This window comes from Thunnus maccoyii, chromosome 19 (assembly GCF_910596095.1).
Source record: "Thunnus maccoyii chromosome 19, fThuMac1.1, whole genome shotgun sequence".
In the NCBI taxonomy this organism is placed as follows: Eukaryota; Metazoa; Chordata; class Actinopteri; order Scombriformes; family Scombridae; genus Thunnus; species Thunnus maccoyii.
In genome coordinates, this window is record NC_056551.1 from 26,347,858 (window position 1) to 26,364,387 (window position 16,530).

At 38.1% G+C, this 16,530-nt stretch overlaps 1 protein-coding gene across 1 annotated transcript in view; it reads right to left on the bottom strand.

Moving 5' to 3' along the window:
- Positions 1-11,826: 11,826 nt before the first annotated feature.
- The window catches only part of zswim6 (zinc finger, SWIM-type containing 6), a 52,188-nt gene continuing 47,484 nt past the window's right edge, over positions 11,827-16,530 (bottom strand). The window contains exon 14 of the mRNA XM_042395148.1: positions 11,827-14,757. Coding sequence (XP_042251082.1) covers positions 13,895-14,757 — 863 coding nt within the window. The 3' untranslated portion in view covers positions 11,827-13,894. The remainder of the gene's footprint in view (positions 14,758-16,530) is intronic.

Below are 16,530 nucleotides of genomic sequence, written 5' to 3' on the forward strand. Positions count from 1 at the left end.
ACATAATAAAGACCTTTAGTTATTCTACAGAGATTTATTTAAAAAATACGGATATTTACTTTGGACATTGTCTACATTTTTACAGTCCAACCATTGTAAAATAGAAAGAAAATCATCGCTAGAATGTTAAACAAATGTATAAATCTGCACAAAAAACGAAAAAGATTGCAGAACTTCCTTAAAATTACCTAATTTAAATGAAGACTCTTGTTTTCATACAGTAATCTTTGGTAAATTCATAGGATTATTCAATCCATCCACAAGAACTCCCCATCAAAGTACAGATTTCTGGATGTAAAACAGAAAAATTATGTAAAATTACATTCAAATTACCCTCCTTTAACACCTATTAATGGTATCTTGAGAGCTTTAAGCTTTTATTTTATGTGATTATCCAATCTGTTTACAGTAGATCCCTGGTAAATGTTGGTTTTATACTGTACAAAAAAATAAGATCATGTGATAATAGTTTACAAAAACATAATTTTAATAATCATTACTTTATATAAACATTATTTGACAGTAATTACAAGCAACTCCCCAATATATTTACAAGCTTTTCCCATAAATGTATGGGGTTTACTTTATATAAACATTATTTGATAGTATTTAAAAGCAACTATCCAATATATCTACATACATTTCCCCATTAATGTATGAGGTTAACTTTATATAAACATTATTTGACAGTAATTACAAGCAGCTCTGGACTGAAATATCTCAATAACTATTGATTGGATTGGCACAAAATTCATGTTCCCCTCTGGATGAAATTGTAATCACTTCAGTTAACATTTAACTTTTCCTCCAGTGCCATCAAATAACAATTTTAATTTGTACAATACTTTGATTTATGACCAAATGCCTGCAAACAACATTCCCATCAGCCTCAACTGTATCTTATGTGTGCTCCTCAGCAAATAATACTATAAAAATATGTTTATTATAAAGTTTATTGGTATAGCACCGTCCGTCCTGTACTGATTAGAGGAGTGAATGACCCAGAGTTGCTGATCTTAGATCTTCTTAGATGTTAGATCGTAAATTAAAAGATTGATTGACAAGATAAAGATAATAAATGTAAAGTCCTCAAACTGAAACAAAGAAGTAACAAACAGAAGAATGAACGTCTGAGGAAACGTTTACATTGAGCTCAGGTTGACTTAATGTTACTGTTGCTTAATATTAGACATATGATGAGAGAAAGGAACAGAAATGTAAGTTGTCTGTGCGCATGTGTAGAAAATCCTTATTCAACCTCACAAAAGACGGCCGAAGACAAAGACGGGCCACAGAGTGCAAATAAAACTAGAGCATCTCTGCAGAATATTTCAACAGCTCTTCTAAGTGCTCCTAAAGAACAACCTACCAAGGAAGAGGACATAGATAATGGATTAGGCGCACAGGATTGCTGGTCACAAGGACTGAAGATGAGGACTTTGTTCTAATGATAGAGACGGTCCAGTATTATTCAGGGAGAGTAGACCTGATGCTCTTTGGTTATTTAGTTATTATCTGAGATGGTCTTTTGCAAAAAAAGTTCATATTCTTGTTTCTTTTACATGAGACTTGGTTTTATTTGTATTTTTGATTTTAAGATAAAGATGTTTTATATCTCAACAGTTAAAACTATGTCTGTGTTTCATGTTCAAACCTTAATACGCTTCCATAATATTAGGTAAAAAGATGTTTCCTCCATGAGTTTGTAGAGCAATCTGTGTATCAACCATAGACTGTATAAAAATATGGACGTAGTTACCGTGACGTCACCCGTTGGTTTCTAAAGAGCGGTTTTGAAGCTCAAAGTGAGCCGCTCCAGCCGTCGCCATCTTGGCAGTGCGTGACTCTGCTTAACTCCCAGCCAATCAAAAATGGGCAAAGAGGCGGGCCGAATGGCTGAAACAAGCCACCTAGCAGCTGGCGGACCTGTCACTCAAAGCAGCCATGTCCTTCATTATGCATAACTTTATGGTTTAATAAAATTTAAACGGGTGAGTTATAAAAAAATTCACCTCCCGTACAGTTGTCATGAAAGAGGAAATTAGCTTTAGAGACCAAAACCATTTTTTGTACCAGGCTGTAAACATGTTTATTTCTGCTGTAAAGTTGGGCATTTTAACATGGGGGTCTATGGGGATTGACTCGCTTTTGGAGTTTTTGGCACTTCAGCACTGGCTTCATTTTACAGCCCCGGTGGTTGCCGCTTGGTATATACAGAAAATTAATAGGAAATTCTAGAGAAACGTTTAAATAATACAAACAATACAGACTAAAAAATGACTTAAACCAAATGGCATTTTGGTCAAAAGAAAGCGATTCTGTTTTCAGAGCTTCGTTAGCTTGTTGTGCTAAATATCACAACTTTTGACTTTGTACAACATCGTATATTTCTCAAGAACTTCAGTAAAAAAGACAAAACAGGGTTTCAGTCATATAAGCATTGCTCCATAGCGCTACTAGTGGTCAAAAACTCACACGGGGTAACTTTAACTAAAAATGCTTTTATCTCTTTTTAGGCAACTTCTGACAAATGAGGGACACTTTCTGTCAATGTCTCTCTCTCTTACTTACAGACAGAAGACAGCTGATGTCAGGTGAAGGGTTCTTTTGACAGACAAGTAAAACTTCTAACTTCATTATTAAATGTAATATTTCTCACAGAGTGTGACAGCCAGATTTATGTCTAATGTTGGCAAAGGGAGTCACACAAAATGGCTTCCAATCATTGCACACATGAGTATCTTGCATCACCACATCAACAAATCTGCATGTATGTGCTCAAATGTTTTTTTGTTTTTTTTACCAGTGCCAGACACCCCATCTAATTACCTAAGTTGGTGTGACAGTCATGGTGCATTAAGTTGATGGGATTGCACATACAGCAGCTCTCTGACATGGATTAGAAATAGAGCTGATGAAACCGTGACATCTTTTTTTTCAGTTTTAAGACAGTTTAAAGACAGAATATCGAGCGCTGACGAACACCGCTGCTGACCTATGCTGGTTAAACTACTCTTAATATCATAAAGAAGCTAAATTACGTTACCTACTTGCAAATAATGCAATTGGTCAACTAATTTGAATACACAAACAGCATCAGTAAACGTCTCTAAACTCAATTGTTCCAGTTTGCATTCCTCTCTGCTTTAAAGCCTCCGAGGGCTGTAATCTGACAGCAGATCTGCAGTTAGGGGCTACTTGTGTTGCAGGGCAGGTGGACCGTTCTCCCTGCAGTCACCCCCGCTGTGCCTTCATTTGCATACTGGATCAGATTATCATTACATTATGTATTCCAAGGACAGGCCTGAGCTTGATGGATGATTGGTGCAGTCTAGTAATCTCCACCAAGGTGCTTTGTTCAACCTCGTATATCTGCCTCGAAAACCCAACGGCGGTGATCTACTGCTCTGCTGCTCCGGGGTCAGACGTTCACAGATGCCTTCAGTTGATACTGTTTGTTATTTTATTTTATTTGTTTGTTGCAGACTAGATTGCTGTACATACAGTATGTTTGTAGTTTGCATGGTCGTGCCTGGAAACAGCGGTGTGGATGCGTGTGTGTGCAAAATCAATTTTTCCAGAGTAACTGAAGCTTAAAGGTGCACTGCAAAAAAAATTCATAGGTTTTTAAGAGCATTTTTCAAATATAAGACACATCAATAGTATAGTATATAATAATAATAATAACTTTATTTATATAGCACCTTTTAAAAACAAAGTTTACAAGGTGCTTTGACAGACAAAGCAAAAAGCACATGAGACAGAAGACAATAACAGATCTGACCTTAAAAAAGATGGCGGCCAAAGGCAAAGAAAGACAATTAAGAGATGATAAAAAGTTTTTAAAAAAAGATGAAAAGTTTAAAAAAAAAAAGAAGTTTAATAGAAAGATGATCTAAAGACAACATTACATAAAAGCAAGTCTGTAAAAATGGGTTTTAAGAAGGGATTTAAAAGACGTCACTGATTCTGCGGAGCCTTATCTCCTCAGGCAGGTCGTTCCAGAGTCGAGGGGCCCTGATGGAAAAAGCAGCAGCCAGAAGGGCCCCAACGTGAGGATCTAAGGCTGCGGCAGGCTGGCTCGTACGGGGGTCAGCATATCTGTTATGTATGTATGGAGCTTCAGACCCAGACGTGTTTTAAAAGTGATCAGTAAAATCTTAAAATCAATTCTAAAACGGATATATAAACTGAAAAGGCCTAAAAATATATTGTATATACAACTATATGAAGTGACCAAGCAAGAAAATTTTGATACATTACTGAAGAAAAAAACTAAAATCTTGCATGCTGTTACAAATTTTACATTTTGTGACCTATATTTAAGTCTGCTTTTACACTATATTTTTGTTCCTGTGAACAAATATCATGAGAATGCATTAGTCCGCCTCTTGTCCGTCTGTAGCACAACTCCAAGCCCATCGGTTCCTACTGTAGACATAAATCCTTAAAAATGGCTCACAAATATATAGTTTAATTTTTAAAAAATGCTCAGTAATTTCCTGAAACAGCTGGTCACTGTAGTATCAAGCAAATGTTACACAAACAGGAGGAAATAGTGCGTTTGTTTGGGACTATTTTCAGCGGCGGATGAATCCACATTTGGTGTTCTAGTGAGTATTTCTGGCAGCAGGACAGTGTGTGTGTGTGTGTGTGTGTGGGACAGAGTCAAAATAAATACAGTGTGTGAGTTCATGGTGATGAAGGAACCAGTCACCCGGTGCAGCGGTGTGACTCATGGACGTGGGAAACCCTCGCCCTGGTTCCAGTGGAACCGGACCCTCCTCTGCCTGTCACACCCGTCTCCGCTGGACGGGCCACATCGGAAAGAGGAAGAGGAGTATGGAGCCAGATGTCTCCGTAGTCCAGGAGAGCGTTCTGAGCAACATGAGTAAACCGCAGACAAAGACTATGACGAACCGTATTTCATGAGTCTTCTTGGAACATTTAAAAGATTGTCTCAGCAGAAAAAAGCAGAGATCCAGATGAAGTTTGACTGAACGAGGTTACAATCAGTGACAGACACAAACACATTTTTGTGGTATAACACACACTTTTTGTTTGCAGCTATTATTATTATCACTATCATATTATATTGTTTAAAAAATAAAATGTTTACCTGTCCAAGAGACTCTCCACATCACTTTTAAGGTGTTGTCCCCTTTGCAAAGACCCTCTTATTTATTATTGTATTATTTTAGCCTGATTTAAATGTTCCATTTCATATTGAAAAGTAGTTGTATTTTTATGCATTCAAATATTTTAATACATTTTTTTTATTGTGTTTTAAAACAAGTGATACATTAATAACCTAATCTTCTGAAATGAGGCGATGAGGCATGTTTTGTTAAAAATGTTTATTGCATTAGAATGTATGATGACTATTCCCAAATTGCTTTTATCAGATATTCCATAATTTGTTCCTGCCATGACACGCTGCACCTGCAGCAGACCAGAAATACTCCTCCCTGATGGCGACGGCCTCTCGTGAGGCGTTGTTGCCGCTCATTCGGCTGAGATGCCTCATTGCTCCGACACCGCACTCGGGCTCTGATGCTACACGAGGATGGTCGTCTGTCAGATCTGCCCTCAGAAGGTTGTGGAGGATACAGGTGGCTTTTACCGCTCTCTCTGCCATTCCTGGGGTCGCTCCCGGTGCTCTCCTGTACGGCCGCCGTTGTGTTGAAAGTACACAGAGTGTTCATTCCACCATTCGTCTGGCCGGGCCTGTTTCCTCTCCCTATGTTTTGGCCATGTTGTGGTTGCATCATGTGTTCACGGCAGAAGCTTTTCTTTGTGATACTCCAGCCAACTTTTCTCAGACGAAGGTCAACTGATCTTTGTCTATTCTGAAATAAGCTTTGAACTGCCCATCGTCTACTCAAAGCTACTGGATCAGTTGGTGAAATTCACCCAGACACAGCAAGGTTTTTTGTTTTTTTTTCCACAAACAAATTGAACAGTAAAGCTACTGTTCAGCTTACGATGCTGTAAATGCATTTATCTTTGTTTTCTTAGTTAGGTTAGTTTAGTCAGTGAAGCTTCCTGCTAAATTACAGCTACTTTTCCACATGAAAAGGCCAAATCAACAGACTGCCGAGAGACCGCTCGCGATTCAGACCAACTGTCGCATTTCGTGTCACGATAACTTACATCATAGCAGTGCACAGCTTTTAGTTGCTTAGTAACAGCAGGTGCAACAGAAGCTCAAACTCCCAAACACCTTGGATAAAAGGATGAAAGCAACATCTTTGGGTGGAACATGTGAGTGTGTGGAGGCTTTAAAGCTGTTTAAAGGACACTTTTGATGGAGCTGAGTAACAAAAATAAAGTAGAGAGTAAAGTAATTACTTCTGCTGTTGAGTAATTAGTAAAGTAAGTGTGTAATGATGAAGTCAAGTAACCCAGCACTGGTTGACAATAAGGACAATATAGAATATTGCCATCGTTACCCTTTAATATGGATCATCTGTGAAATTTAATATGATTTCTATAATTAATCTTTATCACATTTCTGATCCCCTGAGATGAAAAAAGCACAATTTTCTTGTGATCACTAACATAACATTGTTATAAAAAAAGGCCAAGAAAGGACATAGAAAAGAATCAGTCTTACAATACTTTTCTGGTTAGTGATAAAAAAACAAAACAAAACTGTAAGATATGATTCACATGCGTCTAAAATATCTTATCTCACTGACACTTCAATCTTTCCAAATTCTGAGAGGAGACATCATGAGACAAACCATCTCCTCAGTTCCCATCATAGATAATACGCAGTGGATGGCTCCACTAATATGGCAGCAGGAGTGGAATAACAGGCCGCTCCACACCGGATATGTGTGATTAAGAGTGATAAGATTTATCTGTGGTGCCAGTTACACAGATGGGGTTACAGAAATAAGCTGCCGCCTGCTTACAGGATATACTCTGATTGACGTTTTTGGTTGTGTTTGGTTTGTTAGACTGACGGAGGCCCAGAAAATAGCCTGAAGTAGCATCCAGAGCTAAATGCCACAGAGATGCAACATGATATAGAGCACGTGTACCTGTGTGGAGGCGTGTGACTGACAGACATATAAGATTTTGGAGATGTTCCTGTTGTCGGCGGCCATTTAAAAATGTAAAGTTCGGCTTCTGTTTGCTCCTGGAAGCGATAGATAATTTCCCTCTCACTCTTCAGCTCTTTCTGAAGAAAGTAGAACTAATACGACGTCTGATTTTGATGTTAGTTGTTCACAAAAACATTAAATTCATGGCTGCAGTTTGGAGAAACCTGTGACTAAGGATGTGCAGAAAGCCCAGTATTTGTATTTGTATTTGTATTTGTTGAGGCAGCAAAATTATTTGTATTTGTATTCGAATAAAAGTGGAAAGAGGCTTAAAAATCCTGTTTTTGTTTTTATTACGCTTTTAATTTTACACTTTTAATTCATCGACTTATTGCAGACAGACCTCTAGCTAACAAATATTTTTTAAAATATTTGTATGAAACAAATATTCGTAAAAAAAACAAAACATTATTTGTGCTTTGCCGAATAATGTATTTGTATTCGGGCACACCCCTACTCCTGACTGATAAAACTTGTACAGATATGTTGATTTCTGTCGGGAGTCGTAGCGTCTAAAAGCTAAAAATAAAAGAGACAGAAAACTAATCTTAACTAAACTAATCAATAATGTAGCGACATGTAAAGACTATTTGTCCCCTTGTTAAATTGGTCTGTCCACATATCTATAATAAAAGCTATTCAACCATCTTCCATCACTTTCTGGATGACGTCAGATAGTTTTTCTGCAGCAGCCTGTTGCTTTACCATCATCTGCTGCTCTCTATATAGACCTATGTCGGCATTGAAAGAGTGCGACCCAATCCAAGAGGTGGTAACTTGATTAACCAGCTCTTAAGAAGGGAGGCATTTTGGATTTATGAATTAAATACTATTGAACCTTATGGACTTTATGAAACACAGGATTTGAGTTTTCGTCTGAGATATGTAAATATTAACTTGTATTTCTCTCCACAGGCTGTTTGGACTCTTAGGGAGAGATGAGCCACTGGGTCCCCATTTAGTGTTGTAGAGGGACGTCTGTAGGACCTGTAGTCTGTTCTGCTCATCCTGTTCAGTCAGTTGTTTACGGGATGTAATGAAGTTTAATTATATAAAATGGTGTAATTCTTGTAACTTCATTTTCGTGCCTTTTGTAAAATGTTCACTTTGAGAAAATGAAGACTGTGATAATTAGTCATGTGACTCAGATGTATTTACCTGTGAGAACTCAGCAGTCGTACTGAGCGAACCTGAAGAAGCTACAGGCGAAACGCGTTGTTCGCTCTTAATAAACAGTAAAGTCATTACAGTGTGCGGTGGGATATTCTGATTTTCACCTTATATGTTCCTGCGACCGACCAGCACCTGTCTGAAAATACTGGCTGTGCATGAGGAGTTCTGTCCTTTTAACACACACAATGGTTCCCTTTAAAATAACACCAAGTACTGTATTTTATTGAAATGTTATGTGTTTCATTTGACTACAATACAGCCAACCCATTCTGCTGTTAAAAGCAACATACTTTTAACTGCTGTCAATTTAAAACACCTGATTACAACTGTAGTAGTATGAAAATAATACCCCCAAACATAATTTAAGGGGGCTTCAAGTCAATTGTTTATTTACTTTAAGTTAATTTAGATTTAAACGAATGCAATGGTTAACTTTTGTTATGTCTGTAGTAAAATGAGTCATTACGAGAACAGCTAAGGAAGCTAAAGTATGCTGTGGGAACGGATCAGTTTGGCCTTTTAACTAAACAATCATATCATAAATCAACAGACAGTTTCGACCATTGTTGGAAAGTTACTACATAAGCAAAATTCTTATTCTTCCTTCTCTTTTGGAAAAACCCAAGATTTAGTTTGTTGTTTTTTTTTTCCTGTAAACTCTCTCATTTCTCCTCCACTCGTCTCTTGAGTCACTGACCAGCAACATGTGTCATGGTACTCAACGCTGACCATCAGACACTCCCACACACACACACACACACACACACACACACACACACACACAGTTAGTTTAAAGATCTGCACACTCACACATTTTTTGTCGAGCTTCACATTATTATTACGTTTAGATTTAAAATTATACACTCAAAACGTTCAGGACTAAACGAGCTGGTGACGCCGGTGCTTCTATGCACCATATAACTTATTATTAACTTTAGTCAACTAAATCCAAAACTTACTCTCACTTAGGGCCATTTTTTTTTTGCCATTTAATGATCCTTTGTTTCCTCAACAAAACTTCCCTTTTCAGAGCTTCCTGCCCATACAGGCCCCTGACTGCTGCTGACAAGAGACAGGAAGCAGGATAAGGAAAGCTTAAAATTCCAAAAGTATCTTTGCAGGAAGCAAAATAAGCACAAAAAGAAATTATGACTTCCTTAAAGGTATACTATGCAGGATTTCCTAAAAAAAAGCCAAAAAAACACACAATGTGTAGACTCTTACAAAAATAAACCTTCTCAATCATCAGTTATGACCCACTTGAAGTGTGTGGCGATGTTTTTATCTACAGAGACTCCGCCTGTGTTTTTTTTATTATTTTACTGTGTTCTGGATGTTTCTAGGTGTCGACCTTTTGGCAGTGGGTGTGTAGCTCTCAGCCAATAAGCTCGCTCTGGTCGACCCGGGGGAGGAGGGGCCAACTTTGAATGTTTACAAACACCAACCTGACAAATCCTGCATACTACACCTTTAAGTGCATTAATCCACGAGTCGTCTAAGCTTTTGATAAAATTTAAAACTTGGGACAAATTTACATAAATAAAAGTAAAGATGCAACTCTTTGATGGGATATTTGTGATTGAAGGTGAAGAAAAACTGTTTAAAATGTGGATTTAAAGAAAATGTTACAGTAAACGTATTGAAAATAACTCAAGCAAAAAAAAAAAAAAAAGTCCCTTTTCTGACATTTTCATGATGAGACTTGGACAACAGAGACTTCCTGTTCCCTCATGAGTTGAGAAATGTCAGAGTAAACTTGGTCAGCATGAGAATAACTTGAGCTGACAAAGTTTGTTGTAAAACTTTCACCGTTTAATCCATAAACTAAACGATGAAGTCTGAAACAAGCAGATAGATTAGAGGAGGATTACTGGGAGTTTGTTGTTGAGAGTTTAAGCTCAATACTAAGAACATACTAAGATCCAAATAATCCATTCATCCTCTGTGAAGTCTCTTGTTTCACACATAAATAAATAAATTCTTCCTCACATGTCAGTTTCTTTTTTTTTCTAGTCTCACTGAATTGACAAATTGTTGCTCCTCAACTGTTCTTTCCTTCTTGTTTTTTAATCTGGATCGATCTGGATCAATAGCCAGGAGGATTTTGCAGAGACTGAAACATAAAGAACATTTATATGTGTACGAGTATCCTGCTTATGATCAGGTTTATCCCGGTTTATGTGTTGCTCATGTAGACTAAACATCACATCCTGCTGGTTTCAGGAACCTGGATTCAGCCTCATCCCATGTAAACACTTTGTAATGGTTACCAGTGGTGGAGGAAATAATATCTCAACAACTATCAGATGGATTGTTATGAAATTCAGTGCAGACGTTCATGGTGCACAGAGGATAAGGTCCACTTGCTCTGGTGATCTCCTGACTTTTTATTGGTGGTTTGGAGTGAAATAACTATTGGACGGATCACCATGATATTTGCTCCACATATTTAAGGTATCTAAAGACAAATTACAGTAACTTTTGTGATCCTCTGACTTTTCCTTTAGCGCCACCAAACGGTCCATTTTTTTTCACTTATTCTATGAAATATCTCATCATCTACTACATTGATTGGACTTATAATTTTGTGTTGACATTCATGGTTCCCATAAGGTGAAAACGAACAACTTTAGCAAGCCGTTAACGGTTCCTCTGCTGCGTCATCAGGTCAAACTTTAAATTTGTCCAGTTCTTTGGTTTATGACTAAATGCCTGCAAAACTCATGAAAATAGTAAAAATGGTAAAAATTGAACCTGCTTAACATTAGCATGTTAGCATGCTTCTGTTAGCATTTAGCTCAAAGCAGCATTGTGCCTGAATACAGCCTCATGGACACTAGCATGGCACTATAATTCTTATTTATGTTGATGTACATCGTATTAAGACGCTTTTATTGTTTCTTTATGCTGTACAATAATGTTCATAATGAACATTAAATATAGTATTCTAGTTTTGTAATGTTATTTTTCTGTACTACGCATTTGTTCTTGTACTTCTGCTGCTGTGAGATTTCAATTTCCTCATGTGAGATCAATAAAGTTTATCTTGTTCTATCTTATATTAAACACTCAGACAATCAAAGAATCTTTTTTCCTTCCTAATTAATGTTGTATTTATTGGAGATATTACTGTTCAAACAGTATATTTATATGCTCAGGGAGGTCAGAGTTGTAGATATTTACATTCTCTTTTCATTTCATACTTTTCCAGATGACAGAAATGCTTGTAAAACTCATAAAAAATATATAATTTTCAGAATTTCAGCAATGGATGTTTAAAAACCTGTTTTAACTTCAAATTAATCAAATATAACTTCAAATTAGAAAATTGTATAGAAATTGTATATAATACTAAATCAGATGTGGTAAATTTACACATGAAATACATAAAAATACAACAGTAGATGTGGTTGAAAGCTCTGGTAAAAGCTAGTAAGTGTACTTTGCATTAAGATGATTTTGTCAAACTATGAATGTCCACCATCAAACCTTTTACTTTATTATAAGGAGCTAATAAATAATAAAGAACACGTAGACTTCATCCTCTCAAAAAACTAATTTAATCAAAACAAAATGTTGATTCATTAACAAGTTTATAAAACAGTGATTTAGTTACATAAATAAATCGATCAGTGTATCAAATCTTAGTTTCAACTTCATGAGCATGTTGACATGGTTGTACAATCATTTAACTAACGTAATAAATAAAAGGGTTTTCTAAACAACAGACCTCTAACGAGGGAACAGGAGACAACACTGGAGAAAACAGATGAAATGAAGCTTTTAAAGCACAGAATACAGAGCTGTCGAGCTACAAATTAAAAAGACACTAAAAACGTTTTAACCCAAGTTGGTTGGCTTATGAAAAAAGTTTGGTAGTTAGAACTCCCATTTGGTTATTTTAAAGCATTAAGACAAGGCAAGAAAGAAGGCTGTTCTTGTGTGAGGAATTCTAGAGAGAAATAAAAAAAAAAAATCAATTGAAGAGGAGGAAAATTAAAAAAAAAAAGAAACACAAAAAGCGTAAAAAAAGTGGAACAGTCAAGACCTACAGTATAGAGCAACTTTCTGTCCTGCACAAAGTCGGGATGTCAGCGGAGGAGGCGTGGGACGCTGGGCGCTTAAACGGAGCTTAACGTTTTGTCGTGACCGCAGAAGGACAGATTTCACTCCGCTGGAATATTGCAGCAGTTTGGCGAGAGAGTCGCACCGTACGTCGCCGTCGCTGCTCTGCCTCCACAGTCACTTCTACAATCCTCAATACAACGTCTGTGTGTTCGGGGGGGGGGGGGAATACACACTTTGCATGTCCACTTCCTGGCCAGTTTCTGCAGTTCATTATATGTCTGCAGAGCCAAACCAGCTTATACAACCCACCCACCCGATGCAATGCAAGGCGAACGTTTTGAAGTCCTTCTGATATGTTTTTTTCTTGTTTGTTTCCAAAAACCAAAGTACTGCAGCTTCAAGTATTGTGCCTTACATAGAATATTCTGTCATAAATTAGTTAACATATACATTTTTTTTTTCAATATTCAGACATATACTTTCATATATACAGGACAATAAAATGCTTTTGTTCTCTTCTTTTTTTTTTTTCTTTTGTCTGCTTTTTTTTTTTTTTTAGAGAAATCCCTGAGAATGTATGCTGACAGTTGCCAAGTTTCCACAAGAGCAAGCACTATGACAGTTTGTTTTTGTGTTTCTGTGACAAATGTGTGTGTAAAATAAGCATACTGAATGTTTGAGAAGTCTGCGTGAACAACACTGCAAAGCCAGAACAATCAGCCTGAAGATGGCAGATACAAATATCAACCCAGTGAAGTTTTTTTTTTTTTTTTTCTTCTTTAAATTCTGACACAGTTTCACTACAGTGAGTAGAGCTGGGCGTGGACTGTTGGGGGAGAGGCGGGGAGAGTAAAGCTGGATCCTTTTAAAAAGAGGTACTTGTCACTTCAGATGGAGTTGCTCCATTTGGTTTAAAGCCGTTTTGTCTTCTCTTTGAGGCTGTTGAATGTTAGCTGAGGGAAGTAGGAGGAGTGCAAGGTGGACATTTTGCCACTGGACAATACAGTATATACTCAGTGTAAAACTCTTATTCTCTCACTTTCATACATATAAAGGGAAACACACTTACTTCCACGAATTGACAGTTTTCTCCTTCTGCAAACTTTTTTATACACATCAATACCAAGTGTTGCTTTTATGGTTTACAGTCTTTTTTTTTTTAAATTTCTTCAAACTCGTCATTTGTAGGAGAAAATGTACCCTAAATATTCATATCAAATTTCTATCATCTTGGGGCTCTTCAATTAAAAAACGTGTGAGCGCCAAATCGTCCGCTCAGCCGAGACGAGTCTGTCTACGCGGAACAATAAAAAGTCCCATTCATCGTCGACGAACGGTCCCTTTCTCCACATCACAGTCTTATTTCTAATTATTTGCCTTCAGGAAAATGTGTTCAGTAACACATTAGACCCAGCAGTCCCAAATCATAGGAATAAGATTTGCATGAATGTTATTTTAGGATGATTTTCACTTCAAGTTAGAAAGGATAAAAAAGGAGACTCAAGTAAAAAGGGCCATTTGGTCTTTTTTTTGTTCCTCCTTCAACCGAATCTCTCTCGAACGAGCATCATGAGTTTCTTTTTGCCCTTGTATATCTGTTTCAGGTTGTCTATGAACTGTGTGAACTGGATGTGTCCGTCGTGCGCCATGAGAAACGTCTCTCTGGCTTTACTGAGGAACTCGATGAACTCGCTGTAGTGGCGCGGGCTGATGTGCGTCAGCCGAGAGTGCGTCGTGTTGATGTAGGCCCCGATCGTGGCGTCCAGTAGCTGCCTGAGTGGAGCCTTGTCAAGAGACATTAGCTTCCCAGAGTTCCTGCGACTGTGCAGCGCCACCATCCCCGGCGTCGTTAACGTGCACCGCCGCAGAATGTCCGACAAGACGGTGGCGCACTTCACGCTTTTCACCACCAGGGGGATGACGGCTGCAAGTTCGTTTTTCCCCAGTGAGTGGCTGAGAGCGCACGCCCAGAGGACGTCGTTGATGGCCGGGTGTGTGTCTTGGTTGTAGCTGAGGTTCAGGTGAGTCATGGCTAACGTTGCTAGTTTGTACGCCCTCATAGGATAACCGCGGTGCTCCATGTAGCGTGCTATTGTAAACAGCTGTGTGTAATTCATTCCTGTGGCGGCTGCATCCAGTACAATCTGATAGGCTGTCTCGAAGGCAATGTGGTCCTTCTCGCAGAGCGTCAGAGCCGACAGGGCACAGTTCTGGGGGTCCTTCATGGCACACTGCAGGGCCAGAGTGCGGGCGGAGTTGGCCAGGTTCTCCTGCTGATGGCAGTCCAGATGCAGGCGGACGATGGTGCTGTTGGACATGACTGTGCTGGCCACGACGCTGGTGGCTTCAGTGGGAGAGAAGAGGGTGAACCAGCTCTGCATGATGCTGTCCAGTGCAAACACGCCTACACAGAGAGGAAAATACATGTTAGTTTAAGATCTGATGGAAAGTTCAGCTCATTTTGGTGTTCCCCAGGGCTCAATCTTAGGTCCTCTTCTTTTTTCATTTTACATACTTACAATTTGGTACTATTATCCATAAATATGATGCCCTCTTTCACGCTACATATGACAGGCCCTTTATTATATACACCCTGATGAAACAATGACGTTGATCCTTAAGGGATGAGTCTATGATATTCTATGTTTTTCTTAGTGTCAACAAATGAAAAGACCAAAACCAACAATGATAGAGTACTTTATTAATCCCAATGGGAAATTGCAGTGTCACAACAGCGAATAAACACATCAACCACAAAACAACCAAAGAAGGTCAAAACAACAGGATCCTAATAATAAGTACTGTGTTTATCCAAAGTCTGATATATCTTATTCCTCTGTGCAGTAGAGCGCTGTATTAAAAACACGTCAGTGAGTCACAACACTGCACTGGGTGATGTGTTGCTTCATTACAATGAACACACACACTGTAGTTTACTCAAACCCACATACATAGAAATACTCACAACATCAAATGTGTATTAATGCTAAAAATAGTCCCCAACAAATTCACAATTTACTCAAGTTTGCGTGATGTTTGCAAAGACTGCAGTGCCCAGCTGTTCTAGCATATTATTTAGCCTTTTTTTTCCACAAATTAAACTTTATATTTGTGTCTTCAGTAGGAACAAATGGACTTGGGGTTGAGAACCATAGACATGGTAAGAAAGTATCGAGACTAACACACTGTTGGTCTTTTCATGGAATTTGTTGACAATAACAAAAATATAGAAGATCACCAGCTTCATCCTTTAAATCATGTAGTCTTTACAATAAAAGAACTTTTATTCTCAACATTAAACTCTAATTCATGAACTGAGGCAAAATCCAAAACAGCATATTTGTATTTTAACAGTCTTACAATGGCTTTTTACTTTCTAATTGGATATTCTGTTTCAAATTCTCCGACATTATATGACCTGGCCTCTCTCTACATCACCAACTGCCAAGTTCTCAATGAATCAATTCAAAGCTCTGCTCACAGAAACAGGGACTCCTTGTCATTCCCCTGCATTCACAAGAAATAATCTGGGAGGAGGGTTTTCCCCCCACAGAGCTCCGTCCCTCTGGACTCAGCTTCCTGTCCACTTCAGGAAAAATCAGCCACTGGGCTCCAGTATTCCCGTCCAAACATAAGGCCCACTTAGTCAGCCCACAGGCCACAATCCTCCATAATAACTACTCTGCCAGTCATTCCTTTCCCCCTCCTTCCCTCCTCTGAAAGCTTTCCGAAATCCACTTTTAAGGTCTTGTGGAAACAAACAAGCAAACAGATGTTTTCAGCCTGGTTACGGAGTTAAGAGGATGTTAACTAGGTAACCTACATCTGATAAAACTCCGCATTTGTCATTTCTGACAACAAAATCGATTGGTCATCAGCTAGAAAATGAGAAGCTGCTTTTTGTTTACTTCTGTATGAAATCAAAGACCCATTGTTTCAAAAATAACTAAGGTTTGTGTTTCAATGGGAAGAGAGTTCCCAGAAGTGAGGTGCGTCACCTCCTTTTCTGCCACAAAAGAATATAAGCAAATAGGTGCACTTTTATAGTTAATTTAAGTTCTTTCGCCCAGAACAAGAAGGTAATTACTGCGCATTAACTTCTGTGTGAAAAAATAGCTACAAATGAAATATAAAGAGTGAAATGTTCAAGTGTTACTGGACAAATATAACTTTATTA